This window comes from Patagioenas fasciata, chromosome 1, assembly GCF_037038585.1.
Source record: "Patagioenas fasciata isolate bPatFas1 chromosome 1, bPatFas1.hap1, whole genome shotgun sequence".
Lineage (NCBI taxonomy): Eukaryota > Metazoa > Chordata > Aves > Columbiformes > Columbidae > Patagioenas > Patagioenas fasciata.
The window spans coordinates 24559960-24580278 of NC_092520.1; the positions used below are offsets into that span (position 1 = coordinate 24559960).

Sequence of the window (20319 nt, forward strand, 5' to 3'; positions counted from 1 at the left end):
CCCAGTGTCTGCTAGAGATTGCAGAAGTCCACCTCCAAAAGGTACCAGTGGTATTATCCTCCTCAGACTCCTCAGAGGATGGAGAAACCGAAGAACCTAAAGAACAGGCTAGTTCCATACTCCAGAGGAGACAGTTTCAGGTAAAAATCAATTGCATTCATCCACTTTACCATGACCTAAGGGTTGCTTTGCTTCTGGTGCCACTTGCAGGAAGCATCTGGGTATGGGAACCTTTTGCTTCTGCACATGAGTGCAGACAGCTACTGAATGTGACTGACAGTTTATATGTAGGCGCTGTTGGAGCTGAAAAGCAGTGCCAACATCCAGATCATCACACTCCCTCTTAGTCTGTCTCAGGGAGTGAGAAGGCACAAGAGTGGGTAAGAAAGCAGGTCTATCTCTATGCATCTCACCAAAACATTTAGGTGCAGGTATGGAAAAGCTAGTGGTTCCAGGGCTGCATCATTTGCTCTCAGGGCAGTACCATTTTGTTCCCAGTGCTACAGGTAGTCCCATAAATGAATGAGAAGGCAAACAGCCTGGGGATGAAGCACGTATTTTTTTTTAACCACGCTTATTACGTTTTGGTGTTTGCCCCTGAGCTGAGACTGGCACCAGTAATCGCAAAGCTATATTCTGACAAAGCTCATCTGCCACCGCTGTGTTGGGAAGTTTCAGAATTAACATGAGCACGCAGCATGACAGACACTACCCCACCTGCTGCTGATCTTTCTGGGGACAGTTCTCTAAAGCATTTATGCGACACTGTCAAGGGCCATTCTGTTTTTACCTAGAAGGGATAATTTCTGAGAAGGTGCCAACTTTGGATCCTCTGCTAAGGAGCCAGCTGCCTTCCCCAGAGAATAATCCTTGAAACTGTGTTAATGGTCCTTTTTTACTTGAGGTGTGTCTCCAATGTACAGAACACATTCCATAGTGCACAGGCTTCTCTGAAGCGGTTCAACCACCACACAACACCACCAGACTTGAAGTAATCTTCTCAAAATAAGAGTTGTTAAAAAGTTGAATTGAAGAATCAGTATCATTGGAGGGAACACTAAGCACTAGAAGTGAAGGGAGTGCAGTGATGCAACTGGACAACAAGGAGAGACTCATACTCTACCATCATGTCAGCTACACGTTCGGCAGGAACCAAGGACACGCACGGGCCATGAACACCTCGTATCAGCATGCCCCGGTGTGGGAAAGCGCTTGAATGCAAACACTTGAATGTGACTGTCTCCTGTACAACATTCAGCTTATTACAGCACCACAAAGCAAGGCACTACTGCTCCTGCTTGTGCACACACATGCTTTGCAGACAAGCTCTTAATAAGCAGACAGACTTTTACAATTCTGTGATAAATGCCTATAAATAGTACTGTCATTACAAAATGATTGCTAACAGGGTTGTAGCTATCAGTACATAAATGTTAATGTCAGATGATTCGAGCACAAAACCATAACCAAAGCACCTGCTGCAATAAAAAGGAAAAATTTGTTTTTATATTTAAGTAACATCATTTAAACACAAAACATTTAGAAAAACTCTTCTTGAAAACATCTCTTCAACTACTTACTGCAATACTGTATCTTTTATAGGACCTATGTTCTTCTTTCAAAAAGTAATATTTATACAACATAAATTCTTTATTCTGGAACACACCTTTATATGTTTATCATCCAATTTTTTTTAAACGGAACACATTTTGTACAACAAAAAATGGAACCACAAAATGTAAGGAAGACTTAAATACTGAACTTGCTAAAGAGAGTTCTTACATTACTCCCTTGGCTTCAGCAGTTCTCTGCTTAGCAAGGTGACGCATGTGTGCAAAAACCAGGCTAAGAGTATTACTTAGAGTTTTAGAAACCTGATCCAAATTCGCACACTGTAGCATTATAATTAACTGCTACTCAGACAACTGTTGTAATGATTCTAACTCATCCACTCACATCTTAGTTTACAGGAAATCAGATAGCCAGAAGATAAAACAGCAAAAAGAAGTACTCAGCAAACTAGTTTTTCCAAGGTATGCGATCACACACAAGCAGACCTGTGATCAACAAAAGATCCTAAGTGAAAACAATAAAAAAATGATTCAATTAGAAGAAAATAATTCCTTTTAAATATGTCACTAAAACTATTTCCCCATAAACATCAACAAAATATTGTGAAAGAAATGTTGTGAATTTAGCTGCAATATACATCCTCTACATCTTAAAAGGTTTGGGAAGTATAGTCTGTTTTTCAAAAATCAAGTAACAGAATAAAGGCAAACTTATTTCACCCTACCTGTTGCCATTTGCCCTTAATTGCTGGATCTCTGATCGACTGGCAGTGTCTCTGGATTTGTTGGATGACACCCTGGTAATATACCATAGAAGAGTCATAATTCCCAAGGAGTGCATATTCTCTTCCTTTTTTGGCATTATCACAAATCTCTGCTAAATTCATCTTCACTCAGAAATCTAAAAGAGAACATAATCATCAGAAAAATGAATTTTACATGCTGTAGAATAATGCAGACTGCAATACTTCAGTTTTGTTTGTTCTCTCATAGTTGAATTGTGTCTTTCCACCTCCCGTCCCCCTCTTTTTCAAGCATTTAGCTCTGAAGTATCTCTTTACTAGCCTAAGGTTTGATATCATGAATCATAAATCTTTTATAGTGATAAAAAACACCGGTTTGCTGCCTTTGGCCCCAATCTTGTTAAATTAGTGCAAGAAAATTAAATACCCTGCCCACACTGAACCTAACAAGCCAATCTTTAATTTGTAGATCACCACAATATATTAGCAGCCATCAACCCGTGAATCACAAATCACACGAGGCATTAAATTGCTTTTTATACTGTTGTATTACATACGTGCCTAAATGTGCCAACCAACATCAGGGAAGTCTGCACTTAGCACTTTCAAGAGCCCTCACCCTAATGAGATTATGATACGGTTGAATGACAGCTCTAATATAGACAAAGTTGAGAGCCTCATTCTGTTTAAATATTCTTTCACAGTATTCTAACATCTACATGCTGACTTGGATTTTTTCATCAAATTTAACATGTCACTTTGGGATTTATGGCAGAGTTAGCAATTGAAATTTAAGATTTCTTAAAACAGTGATTCCCAAAGTACAACCTTCTCCTAGTCCTCAAAACAATTTAAGATTTACAGATTTTACTAACTTTTTCATACAAGTAGTAAATTGCAGCATGACTTCAAGGTAAACTCACAGTCCACCTTTTCCCAGTAACCATTCAAGAAAGCAATATTAAACCACACATTCAAAAGTAAGCTATGTTGTACATTTAGGTTTGTATTTAAGGTTCAAGACTGAAGCAGTGCCTGCCCCCTTGTCTGCATCCCACATGACCCAAAGTCTAGGTCCTTACCACAAAAAAAGAGCATCAGTTCCTTTCCTTTGTCCTCTGACTCAGGATGGGAGGGTCCCTCTGGAAATTAAAAATAAAAAATTACGACTCATAGCTACGCAATGCAGAGAGCTGCATTGACCTAGGGGGAGGAGGCCAGCTCAGGAGGGTTGACCTCCAGCTGCATCGAGGCTTTGGCAAGAACAAGGTGGTGGACAAGAAACAGGGCAAGAGGGATCCAGATAGCCGGCGAGGGTCAGGGCACAGCGCAGGGTTGGGGCTGCACAGCTGCAGACAGCCCCTGACACAAGGGCGCACGCAGGGGGAGCAGGTGGCAGCAGAGAGAAGCCAGAACAGGGAGAAACAACCGTTTACATCCTAGCGGGTTATAAAAATGTTAGAAGTTTTACAGAGCAGGCAAGACAAGATCAAGATGGCATTAAGGAGGATGTATCCCTTGTGCTTAGCAAAATTCAAACCTCTGACAACAAGAAGCTAAACATATATCCATATGACCTTCATACTGCCCTCCCTGAATGCTGCCTATGGCAAACACTTTGCCTCTCAGTGGTGCCAAACCAATGGTCTTCACCGCTGCCCGCAGCTGCACACCAGGCCTGCTCCACCATCCCTTCTCTCCTGCTCCCCACAGCTAAGCCATGGAAACCTGGAAACCTGTGAACCTCACGACCACAGGTCACTCAGCTTCTACGTCGCTGAAGGCTTTGGTGGCAAGAGCATGCTGCTGCCCCAGGGCTGGCCCTCCACTGAGTGCAGCAAGAGGCATTGGGGCAGAATCTGCTGCCCCGTCTTCAAACACATCCAGGTTAGGATCTGCTACACAACCAGCTTGTCCCTGTAAGAAAAACAGTATACAAATCTTTGGAAGATTTCTCTGCATGTAGCAAAAAGCAGAGCATAAATGAAACATTTCCCAGGAATTGCTGCATTCAATTCCTAGAAATCTATATTATTAAACAGAACATGCACTGACTTTAGCAATCTCTTGTATCTGTTTATTACAGCCAGTTCCCACCCTACAGGCATATGTTTAGCTGTCTTTTACCTTATGAGGGCTGACACATCTAGCTCCTGTGAGGCCCAGAAGAGTGGCCCACTCACCGGAGGAGACAACCTGCTCCTCTGGGGTGGAGACAACCTGCTCCTCTGGGGTGGCAGCTGGGCCAGCCCAGGGCAGGAGGCAAAACACGGCAGCCACGCAAACACATGCCCACTTCCCAAGAGTGGTTAGTGCAGGGAGCTGGGAAGCGAGAGACAGACAAATCTACATGGTCTTAAAACTGCAGGAGGAAACCAAACGAGAGACACCCATTTCCTCCAAGAGCCTGGGGGCTTCTGGCGTTGCGCTGGTGACACTGAAGCTTAAGCAAGAGCTTGATGCCCGATGCATCATGCTGAGGAGCTTCTAAACATCAACAAGCACTGAAGCCTGGAGCACACAGGGAAAGTGGTGGGTGTGGATGTATATACCTACTGAGCCGTTGATGCCACCAGAGCTAAGCTGACAAAAGCCCCATGATGCTTCTCTTGGATTCAGGCACTTCAGTTTTTACTTATCACCTACCCTAGACACCAAAGCAGATAATATAGCTTGGGAAGGTGAATATAACATCACTCATTTACCAGAGACATGTTTGAAATAGCACCTGTAGACCTCAGTCCTGAATCAGTGCTCCTCCTGACCCCCAGACAGTTCTTTTAAGTCCTATTGCAAAGAAAAAGACTGGCTTTTTTAAACTAATGGTTAAAAATGGCTTAAACAAACTACAAACATTTTCCACATATCAGCAACGGTGACATTAGTTCAGAATAGCCAAAGCACGTCAAAATGAATATGTCCAAAATTAAGGAAAAATTATTTTTAGGAAGGAATTCATTCCTGGATTGTTTTCTAGACAACTCCCCTCTTCACCACCAGGGTGGGAAGGAAGAGGTAGCTGGAACTAGGTGGGGGCTTCTTCATGTTATATGTTTATTTTTTATTACCTGTTCTACACTATGTCATGAAGTTCATACAACATTGTAAACATCCAAGAAACCAGAAATACAGAAGTCATAAATAGTGCTTTTGTTGTTTTTTGTTGTTTGGGCTTTTGTTTAAATATTTGTTTTTCCTACCATATCATGGCTGCATTTTTAAGTACATACAGATCCAGGGACAACTGTTGTCAGGTACATTTAGAACAACTTACACATTACTTCTGACACCAGCTTTTCATTCTATCATTGCATGGTTCTATCCTGCACTAGACCGTAACAGCTCCACGGTACGTCAAGATATCCTTGGAGATTCCTTAGTTCACGGATCATTGACAAGAAGAGGCATTACAGACATTCATGCTGGCATAGCTGCCACACATGGGGTCTCAAGCCCACTTGTTAAAAACCCTGCAGCAGCTAGGCTAAAAGGTCACAGGGGATATTAATCTCTATTCTTTGGAGCATAAACTGAGCTGATCCCTATCTGGGGTCAGAAAAGAATTTTTCTCCCAGAACTCAAGCAATGCACAATTGAGCAAGATCCAAAAGACAGTCTGTTTTAACATTAAAACATTATACACATACAAACGTATCCACAGGCAGATACAGTCACTGTGTGAATGGTGGGCAAAGGGGGACAGCTTGTTTAGCAAACTATTCCAAACTTGGGTGCAACACCAGTGGAAATGCAGGACAACTGCCCCCTTCACCCCTGCCTGTCTCCCACTTAACCTCACCCCAGTGCTACCAGAGGCAATAAATGTGGGGTCTGTAGCAGGGGTTTTCCTGTTGCTTCCTATTGAACATTCAGCTTTGCAAATGCCAAAACAAGGCATCTCTGCTATCCTTACATGTCTCTTTTCGCCTGTGTGTGACACAATCAGTTACACAACAGTGTCCCATTTTCCCCACAGGCACTTAACTCTTGCACAGGATGGACGACACTCATTAAATGAGCAGTTGTTCATTTTTGCTTTACTCTCATTGTCTCAATAGTCACATCAAGCCTTATTTACTGCCTACTGACTGTTCTTCAAATCAGTTGTTAATTCCTCACTGATAGGGCTATAATATACCTGGGTTTTTTTCTGGCTACGTGTCTTTCTCTGACCATAATTTTAACCATCCAGACAAAAAAAGTCTTCCACAGCTCCCTGAGGTTGCTAGACATATGGTCTAATGTCATAGCAGCTGTGCAGTCTTGCTGACTGGACAGCTGAACATCTGGAAAGGCCTGGACATACGCTGATGAAGACCGGTTACTGTATCTGTTTCTCATTTTCCACAAATCAGCCATGCAGCACGTCAGGCATTCTGAAACACAATGTAAGAGACCTGACTAACGTCACAAGACAGAGAGCCACACTGTTAGGCACCATCTTCTGAAATCCAGAGCAGAGGTACAACTATGCATTTTCCACTTCCACAAAAGAGAGCCAGGATGGCCCTCTGCCACTGCACAACCCCACAACAGGTCCATTGCCACACAGGGCAAAGCAAAGAAGATAATTCCAGTGTTAGGAATTTTTGATTTTTAGATTTATCCATTTTTCATGTGCACCTATTTCTATTACCGGAGCCTAAGCAATTAACTGAAGTTGTTCCTTTCTCAAATTCTTCATACTGCTTGGAAGCTTCTCCTTACAATTCATGTAAACCTGCCATTCTTAGTTTAAGGCCATGTTGTTTTTGTGAGTCAGCTTTGATCAGTTTTGAACATCTTCCTCTCCCACAATTATGTTTTCACTTAGTACAGTACAATTCTATTTTCCATTTTCCCTTTCAAATTTAAAACTTGTTAAAACAGAGACATATAACAGTACATTACCTGGATAAGCACAAACTGCAACACTAACTGGAGCATTATCAGAGGAAGAAAAAAACTTTTCCGTGCATGCCATGCGGTTCCTACTAGAAGCCTACAGAAGTGTATTTCTGACTGAATGTATTGGGTTTGCTTGGCAAGATTTTAGTAGTAGGAGAGCTACAGGGGCAGCTTCTGTGAGAAGGTGCTAGAAGCTCCCCCATGTCTGATAGAGCCAACGCCAGTGGCCCCGAGATGGACCTGCCACTGGCCAAGGCCAAGGGGGAAAAAACTGCTGTGCAACAGCAGCTGGAGGAAAGGAATGAGAATATGAGAGAAACAGCCCTTCAGACATCCAGGTTGGTGAAGAAAAGGGACAGGAGGTGCTCCAGGCACTGGAGCAGAGATTCCCCTGCAATCTGTGGTGGAGACAATGGTAAAGCCGGCTGTTCCTCTGAGGTCCATGGTGGAGCAGAGATCCACCTGCAGCCCATGGAGGACCCCACAACAAAGCAGGTGGATGCCCGAAGGAGACTGTGACCCTGTGGGAAGCTCACTCTGGAACAAGGCCCTGGCAGGACCTGTGGCCTCGTGGAAGAGAGAAGCCCAGGCTGGAGCAGGTTTGCTGGCACGACTTGTGACCCCATGGGAGACCCACACTGGAGCAGCCTGTTCCTGAAGGACTGCACACCGTGGAAGGGACCCATCCTGGAGCAGTTTGTGAGCAACTCCAGCCCATGGGGAGGACTCACATTAGAGAAATTCATGGAGGACTGTCTCCTGTGGGAGGGACCCCACGCTGGAGCAGGGGAAGAGTGTGAGGAAGAAGGAGCAGCAGAGAAAACGTGTGACGAATTGACCACAGCCCCCACTCCCTGTGCCCCTGCACTGCTGGTGGGAAAGAGGTATTCAGGAGAGAAGATGAGCTCAGGATGAAGGGAGGGGTAGGAGGAGGGTGTTTCAAAATTTGCTTTTTATTTTCTCATTACCCTACTCTGATCTGATTTGCAATACATTAAATTCATTTTCCACGAGTCAAGTGTGTTTTGCCCGTGATGGTAATTGCTGAGTGATCTCTTTGTCCTTATCTTGACCCAAAAGCCTTTCACTCTATTTTCTCTCCCCTGTCCAGCTGAGGAGGAAGTGACAGAGCAGCTTTGGTGGGCACCTGGTGTCCAGCCAGGGTCAATCCACCACAGTGAAATACAGTCAGACTGTACTTCTTCATGTGCTTGATATATTTTATTTGATTTTTAAGAATTTGTGATTCCAAGATGCAATTATTAAAAAAAAAAAAAAAAAAAAAAGCCTTGCCTGCTTTATTAGAAAGATTCTCTCATTTTTGACTTGGGTGCCGGACAACTGGCCTTCATTTCTTATGATTAACTGTCCCTGTTAAGAAGCAATCACCAATGCTGCAGAGAATTATCAGGCATTACATTTGCATGACAAACACAACGTTTTAACTGATCATTATCAGATAAAATACAAACAAACAAAAGGCTTGCCAAGTTCCAGGGCTAAATCTATCTTTCCCTGTTAATTTGGCTTTGTTTAAACACGCAGCTGTGATCCCCTCGACTCGTGTGGAAGCAAACGATCATTACATCACAGAATCATAACTCCTGTTAAAAACATATAGAGAGATAAATAAGGATGTGGCTCAGTTCCAGCAGATCTCGATTTAAACTATATTTAAATGGCTTCTTGAATCGAAGATGAGAAGCGTCCTGTGCCAGTGCTTTATTTCTTTTCCTGTTTGCTGCATTCATCAGCAGCGACAAGAACTGCTCCCATCACAGCGGCAGCAGCAGCAGGGTTTGCAGCAGGTAATGAATGTCATCAGTGTTCACTCCCCGTTCAACATGTCACTTCAAAGCAGCACACACACTAGATAAAACACACACACACCCCGTGGTCCAGGAAACCCAGCACGGAGGGATCTTTCAATTCAGTTAACTGCTTTCTGTTAACTGGCTTTTGGCTTCTTCGCCCTGAAACTCTGTTTTGAAAGAGCAGACGTGGAGTTAATGGGGAAATGGATATGGAAATGGGAAGGAGAAGAAGCATGCACACAGGCCTCAAACTATTTTTGTGCAGAATCTTTTGAGAGCTAACTTGAAGCAGAGGACTGAATGCTACTTTAAATGCAACTGAAAAAAAAATCTTCAAATGAAGTAAAGACATTCACCACAAATTAACAATAAACACAAATACAGAAGAAACCACGACCAGTATTTTAATTAGAGATAACACACCATTGCACAGACAGTAGGACCCTGGAGAATGAAATGACCATTTGCAAAGCCGTTGAACTACAGTTTTCTGAAGAACTGGAAAGAGGAGAATCAGAGGTGGTTGTGCTGTTCCTAAGACTAACTACAAAATGTGTTCTTCTCCAGAGCACCGCAAGTACCAGCTTCAGGCATGTTCAAACAATCACGTCTGTTATTTAGGGTGGTCATCAGCCAGGCTGGATAACAAATGCAAACAGCTAACACAGACACTACAGGGCACTCTAGGGAGCATACCTCCATACACATGCAGTTTTGGCAGCGAGAGGCTTCTCCATCCCAGCCCTGCTGGACTCAGGCTGTCTCCGCACTTCTCCAGCACAGTCTCCAGGGCTTCTGGCATTAGTATCACACCAAACCCAATCCAGTGTTCACATGGCACCGGCCTGGAGGTGACCTATCCCTCCTCTGGCAGGATGAAGGGCTCAGATACCTGAAGGTATCTGCAGGGCCTGTCTGGAGCTCAACCAAGTGGAACTTGGCCCAAATCAATAATTCCTCTGGCTCTCTATGGAGCCACTCGCTTCTCTGCACATCACATGTATAAAGTCCTTCTGGTGGAGTAAGCGTGCTACCAAAGACTCCCGAGATAGGTCTGTGCAGAGTCAGCTTGGGTTCAAAGTGTTTATTAGGTCAGGCTCTGTGCCAGGGAGGCAGTTAAACCACTTCTGCACCTGGTCCTGGATCCAGCCTGTCCGTGTTCCCACAGCGCTGCAGCTTGCCGGCTCTGCCAGACCCAACTGGGCTCCATACATTCTGTTCTGGTGCTGCCACATTCCTGGCGCAGACAATCTGCAACCCAGATAAACCTTCCATGAATAACTGCAGGTTTAATGGAGTCACACGTGTTTATAACCCTGACTCATAAGTTCAGGGTTTAGGCCTGGATACTTTTCCACCTTTTGAATTCCCCTCTGAATTTCAAAGAATGGGCTCTTTAGGACTGCACTTTGGCCACAACAACCCCCTTCAGCGCTACAGGCTGGGCACAGAGTGGCTGGAGAGCAGCCAGACAGAAAGGGACCTGGGGGTACTGATTGACAGCAAGCTCAACATGAGCCAACAGTGTGCCCAGGTGGCCAAGAAGGCCAATGGTATCCTGGCCTGTATCAAAAATAGTGTGGTCAGCAGGACAAGGGAAGTGATCCTTCCCCTGTACTCTGCATTGGTGAGGCCACACCTGGAGTATTGTGTTCAGTTCTGGGCCCCTCAGTTCAGGAAAGATATTGAGGTGCTGGAGCGGGTCCAGAGAAGAGCAACAAGACTGGTGAAGGGACTTGAGCACATGACCTATGGTGAGAGGCTGAGGGAGCTGGGGTTGTTCAGCCTGGAGAAGAGGAGGCTTAGAGGTGACCTCATTGCTCTCTATAACTACCTGAAGGGAAGTTATAGTCAGGTGGGAACTGGTCTCTTCTCCCAGGCAGTCAGCAATAGGACAAGGGGACATGGGCTTAAACTCTGCCAGGGGAAGTTTAGGCTGGATATTAGGAAGAAGTTCTTTACGGAAAGAGTGATCAGGCATTGGAATGGCCTGCCTAGGGAGGTGGTGGACTCACCGTCCCTGGAGGTTTTTAAACTGAGATTGGACATGGCTCTTAGTGCCATGATCTAGTAAATGGGCTGAAGTTGGACCAAGGGTTGGACTTGATGATCTCTGAGGTCTTTTCCAACCTAGCCAATTCTGTGATTCTGTGATTCTGTGACTATGAATGTGTATTTTTTTATTGTTCTAAAGAACAGTATATATTCATTAAAATTTACATTTATATGAAGAATCGGGTTTGTTTTTTTTTTTTTTTTCTTCCAGTTGTTTACACAGCAAACCAGATAAGGCCTATTGTTGTTTCCCTGTCTTCCATTTACTTTTCTAACTATGTTGAGATTGTGATTAGCTCAGGGCAGGATCCATTCTTCTCCATTACCTGCTCAAAAGCCCAAGTGTCTGAGAGCAAAGCACCCTGGAAACATGCTGCAGCAGTACCAGGAGCTGCAAGAAGCCTAACCCTGCCTAGGATGTGTCTGATGTGAAGGGGTGAAAAAAAGAAACAAACAAAACTCAACCTTCAACTGCAATATAAATTAAACCATTGGAAAGAAACACATCTCTGTACCACTTGAAACTGTGTTAGGAATAGTCATTTGATATTCATATGCGAGGAATACTACCACACCGATTGTAGTAAGAGACAGATCTTCAGGAAGAAAAAATAACTCCTTCTAATATATCAACCATAAATATTATATGGAGTAGGAACTGCAATTTTATCCACCCCTCTATGCTTATTGCAGAATACAAGATAACAGGTAACACTGGAACTGGCATCAAGAGGAAATGGAGAGGGAAAAAGACAAATGCCAATACTGACATCATGACAGAAATGTGGGCACAATAGAAAGGAAGCAAATTATTTCAAAAAGTAACAGTGTGTCTGTTCATGTAAAGATCACCTAGTGCAACAAGCTGAACAGAGTCTAAGTGTGGTAAGGACACATGAAACCGCAAATTATGAAGTAAAACTGGTTGAGGAACCTTTGCAGGGCCAGTAGCCCCGGCTCTCTTTGACCGCTGCCTCCCCTGCATCTCTTTACCCGGCCTCCAACCTACTCTGCCTTCTGCACATCCCTCCCCTTGCATCTGCTCGGCCACTCCTCCTCCAGATCGCTCCGTGTCATCCATCTACCTGTGTTCCCAGGTGCCCTTTGCTCGCATTCACTCTTTACCCAGCCGAGTCCTCCACTTGCCACCCAACACATCCTCCCCACAACGCACCTCCTAACCGCACCCACCCACCTGGGTTTCCCCCACAACGCCCACCCCTGCATTCACTCATGCCGCCCCCGCTTCTGCAGCCATCTCTCTCCTCACCGCACACCCCCGGCACCGGCCCCGAGCCCGGCCTGCCGCTCACACCTCCCTGGATGCCACAGCCCTCCCCTCACATCCCGCCCCTCCTCAGCGCCCTCCCACCCCCCTGCCGCAGCCACGGCGCTTCCCTTCCACACCGCCCCTCCCTCCGCCCTCCTCCCGCGGTAAACCCGCACCCTTGGCCCCTGTCCACAGCGCTCCGGCTCCATCATCCCCTCAGTAGAGGCTCCGCAGAGACAAGTGGCCTCAACGCCTTCATTCAGAGCAACCCCTTCCCCCGCTCCTCACAACGGTCTCCTGTGCCGGGGCAAATCGGTACGACCCATCTCCCCCCCGAGCCGAGCGCGCTGGGGTTTGTAGTTCCCACCCGCCGCCCGTCCCCTCAGCGCCCAGCGCCCGGCGGGGGGCGCGGGACTACACTTCCCAGCATGCTCCGCGGGGAGGGGGCTCTGCCCTCCGCCAGCCTCCCCCGCCGCTACCCCCACCTCCGCCGCCGCTTACGGGACGGGCAGCGGCGCTGCGGCGGGAGGGCGCCCGTTGGGCCGGGGTCTGAGCCGCCGCCCGCCCCGGGCAACGCCGTGAAGGGCCGCCGTGTAGCCGGGCCCTGCCGTTACCTGGGAGAGCCGGGGTGCGTGTCCGCGGACGGGAGCGGCGCGGGGAGGGGGCGCAGCCCTTCTGCTCCGTCAGACCGGGGAGGGGGGGAGGCACAGGGGGAGGGGGGGGAGCGGGCGGGGGAGGGGGTGCGCGCGCGCGGCGGCGACGGGCGGTTGCCATGGCGGCGCGGGGCGCGGGGAGGGGACGGCGCCGCATCCCGCTACCCCGCCCCCGCCGGGCGGCCTCCGGGACACGGGCGGCGCCGAGCCCGCTTCGGAACCAACTGGTGGGCCGTCAGGCTCCCGCTTCTCTGGAGCGTCCTCGGCCTTGCCCTGGCGGGGGAAAAGGGTGGGGTTTTCCCGGCGGGTTTACACGGAGGCAAATCGCGCTGCATCGCCGGGGATGGCTGCGAGTGCTGCCCGCCCCCGCCACGGCCTCCCAGCCTCCGGTCTGTGGAAGAGCTCAGTGCCGGCTGCCCGCGGGCAGGGGGCTTCAGCGGGGGCAAGAGCCGAACGCCGCGGCTCCCGGGCTGGCTGGTTGTGGCTGTGTGGCGTCCGCTGGTCCTCTGGGTGCTGGTCTCATCTCTGAGAGCTTAGTGGATGAGCACGCTGAGAACACAAACCTCATCTGTTCCCACTTCAGCTCGAGTGGCTAGGAAAGGGAAAATGTGCAGTTGTCCTGTATGGGCGCACAGAAGGGGACTCGATGCAGTCTTTGCTAGCAGGTTTCATTGCTTTAACAGAAAAGGAACAGATTTGGGGACTTGCCTGTTCCTTGGAACCAAAGTGGTACTTGCTAATCACAGGCAGCCTCACAGGTCGGCACCACCCAGTTTGCATCATCTGCTGCGGGTGAATGTTACCTAGCATTGCTGAAGCATGCATCTCTCGATTCATATGGACAGTCTGGTCCCTGTGAGAGGAGCAGTGTGGTTAGAAACCTCTTTAAGGATGTCGTTTCGCAGTTAATGCAAGCCAGCCTGTGGCTGTATTGCTACCAAAAGGGACAGTCCCGCCTTCCTCTGTGATCGTGGCTATGCTTTCCTGTTTGTTATTTACATGGTAATAGCTCTTACCTAACCATCTGGCAAGGCAAGCCTGGGCTCTGATCTGGTGGGAAACCAGCTATGCCCCTCCAAAAAATTACAAGAGCTTGGTTGGATCAAGTTCCTGAAATAGCTGACCCTGCAAAGCTGCCGCAGGCGCAAGGAAGGCAGAGGAGCCGCAGAGGCAGGAGCAGCCCGCAGACATCCTGGTGGATCCGAGCTGCGTTTTTGTGTGCGGCCGCACCACTGCAGTGACTCCTTACTGCAGGCACTGCCTTGTGACAGGTCTGAGACTGTCCCACTGATGATAATCTTGTGATTGCTCCCGATAATGACACGATTTCTCCAGAAAATGTCAGTTGTAGTTACTGTGAGGCAGCAGCGTGAGGTTGTATCTCACAATAAGGTTCTCAGAAATGGTAACTGACACAAGTGAAGGAGCAGGGATTGAAACTCAAAGCTTAGTATGCCTCTTAAACAATACAGCATGTGTGAATGTGTCATTCATATATCTATAGATCTTGCTTCCCTCAAAATCATGTGGAGATTCTTATGCCTTTGTGAATATTTTAGAACTGGGGCCAAAATCGTGATGAATTCATAACAGCTGCAACCCTGGCTTCGCCCTTTTCCAGATTTCTTCAAACTTGCCTGCCCGTGACATCAATTCCTGCTGGTTTTTCACATGCCCAAAAGCATAGATGCTGTGCAGACCTTAGAGAGCTCAGTGCTTCTTGGGGAGAGCAGATCATAAGCAGCCTTCTCCCAGGACTGCCATAATATCCGTTCCCACAAGACTATATGCCTCTTATCACATTAGGCAACACATTAACTGCTTTGTCTAAGGATCACATCCCTCACCTGGGAAATCATGACACAGAGAAGGTTGGTTATTTAGTTATAATTTCCATTTGTTTGGTATTTTTTTCCCCTGTCCTTTTTTTCAGTAATGCTTGAGTTGAGTGGGGCTGCTTCCTAGTGGCAGAGGGAATCCACACTACTGCTGACCTCCCTTTGAAAAGCAGTTGCTCAACACCAGAGCAAAATCAGTGTCACCGTAGATGGACCCCTCAGAGGGAAAGTTTGTAAACATTGGTCTACGCAGCTTGCCAAGATCTGCTAAGTGACTGCGTCAGCAGGAAGAGAACCATATCTCCAGGTTCCCAGCCATGCACGCCAGGTATATTAAGGATCACAGGATAATTCAGGTTGGAGGGGACCTCATCTGGTCCAGCCAGAAAATCAGAAGTTCATAAAAGTGTTAATAAAGTGTTAATAAAGCAAAAGAATGGTAGCCATGAGTGTGAAATTTCATAGCCTTTCCTATTGCCACAGCCAGACAAACTCCAGCAAATCTGCCTGGAGTGATGTGAAAAACACTGCTTCCCTGACCATCTATTCTGCCTCCTTATTCAAGGTTCCTGCCTCCACAGCAGTCTCTGAACTGGAAACACTAATGTTTCTAATCCATTTTAAATCAAAATATGACAATTAAAGTCATCTTCATCAGCAGTTTAAGCTAATTTTTTGAACCCTTTATTGAAGCAGCTGGGACTAGTGCATGTGTTTCATTCCATCGAGTCTGCTGTGAGGCAGTAATCTCAGGCAAAGAGAACGTAAGAAATTGCTGAGGGGGGGGGTGACACTTTAAGCCACTGAGTCTTGTTCTACTCTGAGTATATTCTCACAGCTTACGTCTTTTTACTTTTTGATAGAGGCTATAAACCCAGCAGTTTAGGGTGAGACGTGATGCTGGTGGGTGTTGGCGGCTGTGGTCAGCGGGCTCCAGCCGTGTTGGTGGAGGAGAGCATTACTCACAGCCAAACGCCAGAGACTAATTGTGCCCCTTTCCACCAATGTGCAAATCTGCCAGCAGAGCTGATTGTGTGCCCTCTCTCGCTGATTTATTCTAGTCAGTTCAATCAGAAGCTGATATAAATTAATGTAACTCTTTTGCCGTGAACATTTGATTTGGTCCAAAAGCGTCTCTTCAGCTAGAGTAATTGCAGACACTGTCAGAAAAGTTTAAAACTATCGACTCTTAGAGTCCGTGGCAGATTAACAAAACCGATTTCTGAATTGATTTGGTTATCGTTGCATAAATTCCATAGCTTGTGTCTAACTCATATGGCTGGCACAGGCTTTTAGCACAAAGTAGCAGCTCCATTTGTAACCTCCTCCCACACACAAAGTTCTGCAGGGGAAAACTGAAAACATATGAGATGTCTATGAATTATGAACTGCCTTTTGCTTTTGTCTTCCACCCCCCTTGCAATTATATTTAATCAGACTACAGGAATTATTGTGCCTTCATAATACTCTTTAAGGCTCACATGCAAACATAACTCTTTACCAAAGGTCTTCCAGGCTACGTTCAGAAATGCTGTAATAATGGAAGGTGAAAAACAATAGGGAATCAATGGGGAAAAGAAGGTACATGTTACATATTCATGGACATTAACCTTTCAAGTGAAGTTACACACAACTCAGTAAAGGCATCAGTAGACACACACTGTTAATTTTCATGCACACACAGCAATTGTTCTTCTGCTTAGGTATTTTAATGATACGGTATTTGTCAGTATGGCACATCCACCAATTTCTCCCCTAGAAAAGAGCCTCAGAATCTGGACCTTGAGAAATTGTGAGAGTGGCAACGCAGAAGGATTTAGTCAACATCTTTCACACAAGGTACATCTCAAAATGCTATGAATTTTTAACAGAGAACAGTTCAAGGGAAAGCAGTTGATTTGTAAATGATATTTCAGTTAAGTCAGAAAGTGAGAGTAGGAATGGACACAGATATTTGTATTTATCTGGTCAAATGTAGACATCTCTCTTGCAGACCTTTGCCTCAGAGTTAGCTTTCCTCTAAGTTTTTTCACATGGTAGGGAGAGAGATAGGTACCTCAGGGAAACAATTCCCACTTTGACTAAGGTGGACTGTGCCTTGAATGTGTTTAATCTTTTTTCAGTGCTTACAGAAGACTTAGCTGATCAGCATAAATTTAAGTGTTTGCACTGTAGATGCCTAAAGACAGGTAAGAGGAATCCCACCTGAAGTATTTGTTGCATCATTGGAGCCATAGAGAGAGAAGGTTGTCATGGCAGTTATGACTAGGTTAATTAAAATGATAAAGAACAAGCCAATGCCAAAATTAATGAAAAACACAGGTAGGAAACAAGACAGATCTTTGAGATGGGTTGAAGCAAGCTTACAGTAGGTTGAAAAACACAGTTCTGCTTTGAGTCTGTGGATGGAAATTACAGTAATTGACAGGAACTAGGATACTGCATTTCTTTTGTGTGTGTGCTTAACATGGAGAAGCTTTTTGCATGTGTTGGAGCGTTACTCTTTGGAGAAAGAATAAGGAAGTAGCTTACGTTAGTCAAAGAGAGAGGAAGACTTGGACAGAAGCCTCAGAGAAAACAGAGTCAGGCCCACAGAGCTGTGTGTCAACAACTGTTAAGTGAAAACCAGAACAGGGAAAGAAAAGTTTATTCACATCATCTCAGTCCTGTGGCAGACCACTAGGCAGTATCAAGTGGCAGGGTTCCCTTAGTCTGTGTGCTAGGGTTGACAACTAACAACAAATCTCCTGTGATGCACAATTAAGCAAAAAACATTTGGTAGTATAACTCTTTCATGGTAGGGTGTGAATTTTAGGCTGGTTTGCTAAATATATGACGCTTCTGGAGTTGCACATGGTCTGGCCCACTGCAGTAATTTTGAACCTCATGGGCCAATTTCAATTACATTTACAAAAGGATGGAGGTCTTAATGGTATCCGAGTTCCTTTTAGTTTTGTAGTAAGTAGCATGGTAGAATACATGGGTTCAGGTGGTGCCCCTGCTGTGACTAAGGCAGGCAGAACTTAGCTGGTAAAGATTTTTCCTGCAAAAAGCTGCCCAGTCTGCATGCATAGAATGACCAACAGCTTCAGGCTTAAGTGCCACTTGAAGCACCTACTTCTGTGCACAGTTGCAGAGCCATGTCTGACCCCTGGGCAGCTGTTTTATGGAGGTGATGAGGGCTAAGTGGAAATGGGTACCAAACCATAGGATACTAGGCTTTGATAGTTTGAACCAAACAGTTGCATCAGTTGAGCCTGTTAACTCAGGCACAGCCATTAATTTTAAGTCATGCTGGTAGATATTATTCTCCTTCCCCTGTAGATATTTTTCTGATTTAACAGCAACGGTTTCAAATAGGAGAGCTGTTGGACACCTTTTTACACACACTCTGTAGATGCCCAAACCACTAGAATAAACAAAACACAGTCTAATACATATTAATGGCTTGCCCAGTGTTTTTGATTTCTTAGGCATGTTAGTTCCAGTTCTGCAGTGTGAGATATTAGAAGATGAATTGGCTTTAACAATCTGCTCCTGTAAACACATTCATCCAGAACAGACGATAACTACATTTAAAGAGCGTTCTTTAAGGTAATCCTTTCCAGGACTGTCTCAGATAGTCCTTTGAATAGTGCTGTGATCAGTGGCAATGAAGGTGATTATGCTGGAGAAAGATGCACTGAAACTGGTGTTCTGGTGTGTACCTAAGTAACAAGATTCTGCAGGGCAGGAGTCAGCCCACCAGAGGCCATGCATCTGTATTGGAAGAATAACTTCTGTCATTTATCGATAACTTCTTAAACACCCATCACTGAATGTGTAAGAAGTACTGAGTAGGTAGGAGCAATGTAGTAAATGGCAAGAAGTAATTACAGATGGAAAAAGTTTAGCCGAAGTTCCTAATTGAAAACTTTAAAGAAATGTCTAAGGAGATCAAGAAAGTTAAATAAGATATGCTGGTGATCATTGTGAAAAATCTCTTTTCCCTTTCTGGTTCCCTAATGCTATTACTATAGGGAACATGCAGTGGTTTCCATGTGAACAACTTAATCTGGTTCATATTATGAGAGTAAAATTAGTAATCTTTTTTTAACTTAAGAATTTGGGCTCTATTTGGATAATGTGCATTTTGTTAATGTTGTTCATTTATCTAATAAATGAGAAACATGATTTTGTATTGGTATCACAACTTTGATTAAACATATTTTAAGCATATTTTAAGTAATTATAATATGCCATTAACATTCTCGAGAGGAATATTCGCTGCCTACGTTTAAACATCTAACTTAGATGCCTAAATTAGGCGGCTTGTCTCCCTAGATGCCTTGCATAGTTGAAGGAGTGAGAGAGGCTCCTCCAGAGAGCAATTCAGACTATGTTAGTTAGGCCTCTGCTCTGAATTATCATCTGGAGGAGCCTCTTCAACTCTGAATGCTGTTTTGCGCTATTCTTTCCATCTTTTCCTTGGCAACAGACCTGCCTTCACTGGTCTCCACCCCTCAACACTTGTTCTTGTGTATCCCTCTGTACAGCTGTTGATGTGGTGGCACTGTCAGCTCGGTTGGTGAAATCATCGGGGTTAAAAGTATTCCTGGGAAAGAAGGTGTTTTAACCTAGATCATGTCTCTGATTCGGTTTATTGCAGGACCTTGTAAACAGTTAAACCTGCACACCCAAGGAAGTGATGAGCTTTAGCAAGAGACAGAAATGAGTTGTTAAACTCGGGGGCCTGTTTGCCAAGTATGCCACCAAGAAAAAGTTATATTGAGCTTCTGGATGTAAGCTAAGAAGATCGAGTCTTGTATCTAAGCATTGTTCTGTTCAAGTACATGGTATTCCTACCATTACCATTACATTCATTCATACAATTACAGTTACACAAATATCATGGAGGTTTATTATGGTTTGTGTCACTGCAAGAAAGAGATAATCTCACAGAATCACAGAATTACAGAATCACAGAATGTTAGGAATTAGAAGGGACCTCGAAAGATCATCCAGTCCAATCCCCCTGCCAGAGCAGGAACACCCAGATGAGGTTACACAGGAAGGCATCCAGGCGGGTTTTGAATGTCCCAGAGTAGGAGATATCTAGCTTTATATCTCTGTTATCCATGTAAAAATTGTCATAATTTAAACAAAATACCTTATAGGATTTACAAATGTACCATGAAAAGGTATGCTAAATTTTATAAATACTCCTAAATGCATGGCATTGCCACTAACCTAGAGCAAATGCAGTAATGGTTGAGTAGCTTAAGAACTTCCCCATCAAGAGCTGCTTATGTTTCGGCAGATACACTGGATGCAGTTTACCCAATGTGAATGGTCGACAGTGTGGACATCTGCACGTGAGCTAGTTTCCTTAGATTCTTTTCAAAATCAATGGAAAAACTGGCATTTTAGATGGTGCTTTGTATGAACTGTGCGAGATATTCATATTCGATATGAAATATCTGCATTTGGCCAGCTGAATCCCACCCAC

At 45.3% G+C, this 20319-nt stretch overlaps 1 protein-coding gene and 1 long non-coding RNA gene across 14 annotated transcripts in view; one reads left to right on the forward strand and one right to left on the reverse strand.

Annotated features, from left to right (window-relative positions):
* Window positions 1–13088, reverse strand: part of KATNAL1 (katanin catalytic subunit A1 like 1) — a 46619-nt gene extending 33531 nt beyond the window's left edge. For 5 of the 10 annotated variants that reach the window (XM_071804629.1, XM_071804626.1, XM_071804620.1 and 2 more), the window contains exons 1-3: window positions 12955–13088; window positions 3397–3456; window positions 2297–2472 (exon numbers count right to left, since the gene is read on the reverse strand). In XM_071804629.1, the coding sequence (XP_071660730.1) occupies window positions 2297–2458 (162 nt within the window). In that variant the 5' untranslated portion in view covers window positions 2459–2472; window positions 3397–3456; window positions 12955–13088. Of the gene's footprint in view, window positions 1–2296; window positions 2473–3396; window positions 3457–9711; window positions 10267–12340; window positions 12363–12516; window positions 12661–12954 lie in introns of those variants that run through there. The other 5 variants (XM_071804619.1, XM_071804614.1, XM_071804613.1 and 2 more) reach the window with 5 other exon arrangements.
* The window catches only part of LOC136097621 (uncharacterized), a 74849-nt gene continuing 67338 nt past the window's right edge, over window positions 12809–20319 (forward strand). For all 4 annotated transcript variants that reach the window (XR_011737622.1, XR_011737621.1, XR_011737623.1 and 1 more), the window contains exon 1: window positions 12809–12968. This is a non-coding gene — a long non-coding RNA (uncharacterized lncRNA). The remainder of the gene's footprint in view (window positions 12969–20319) is intronic.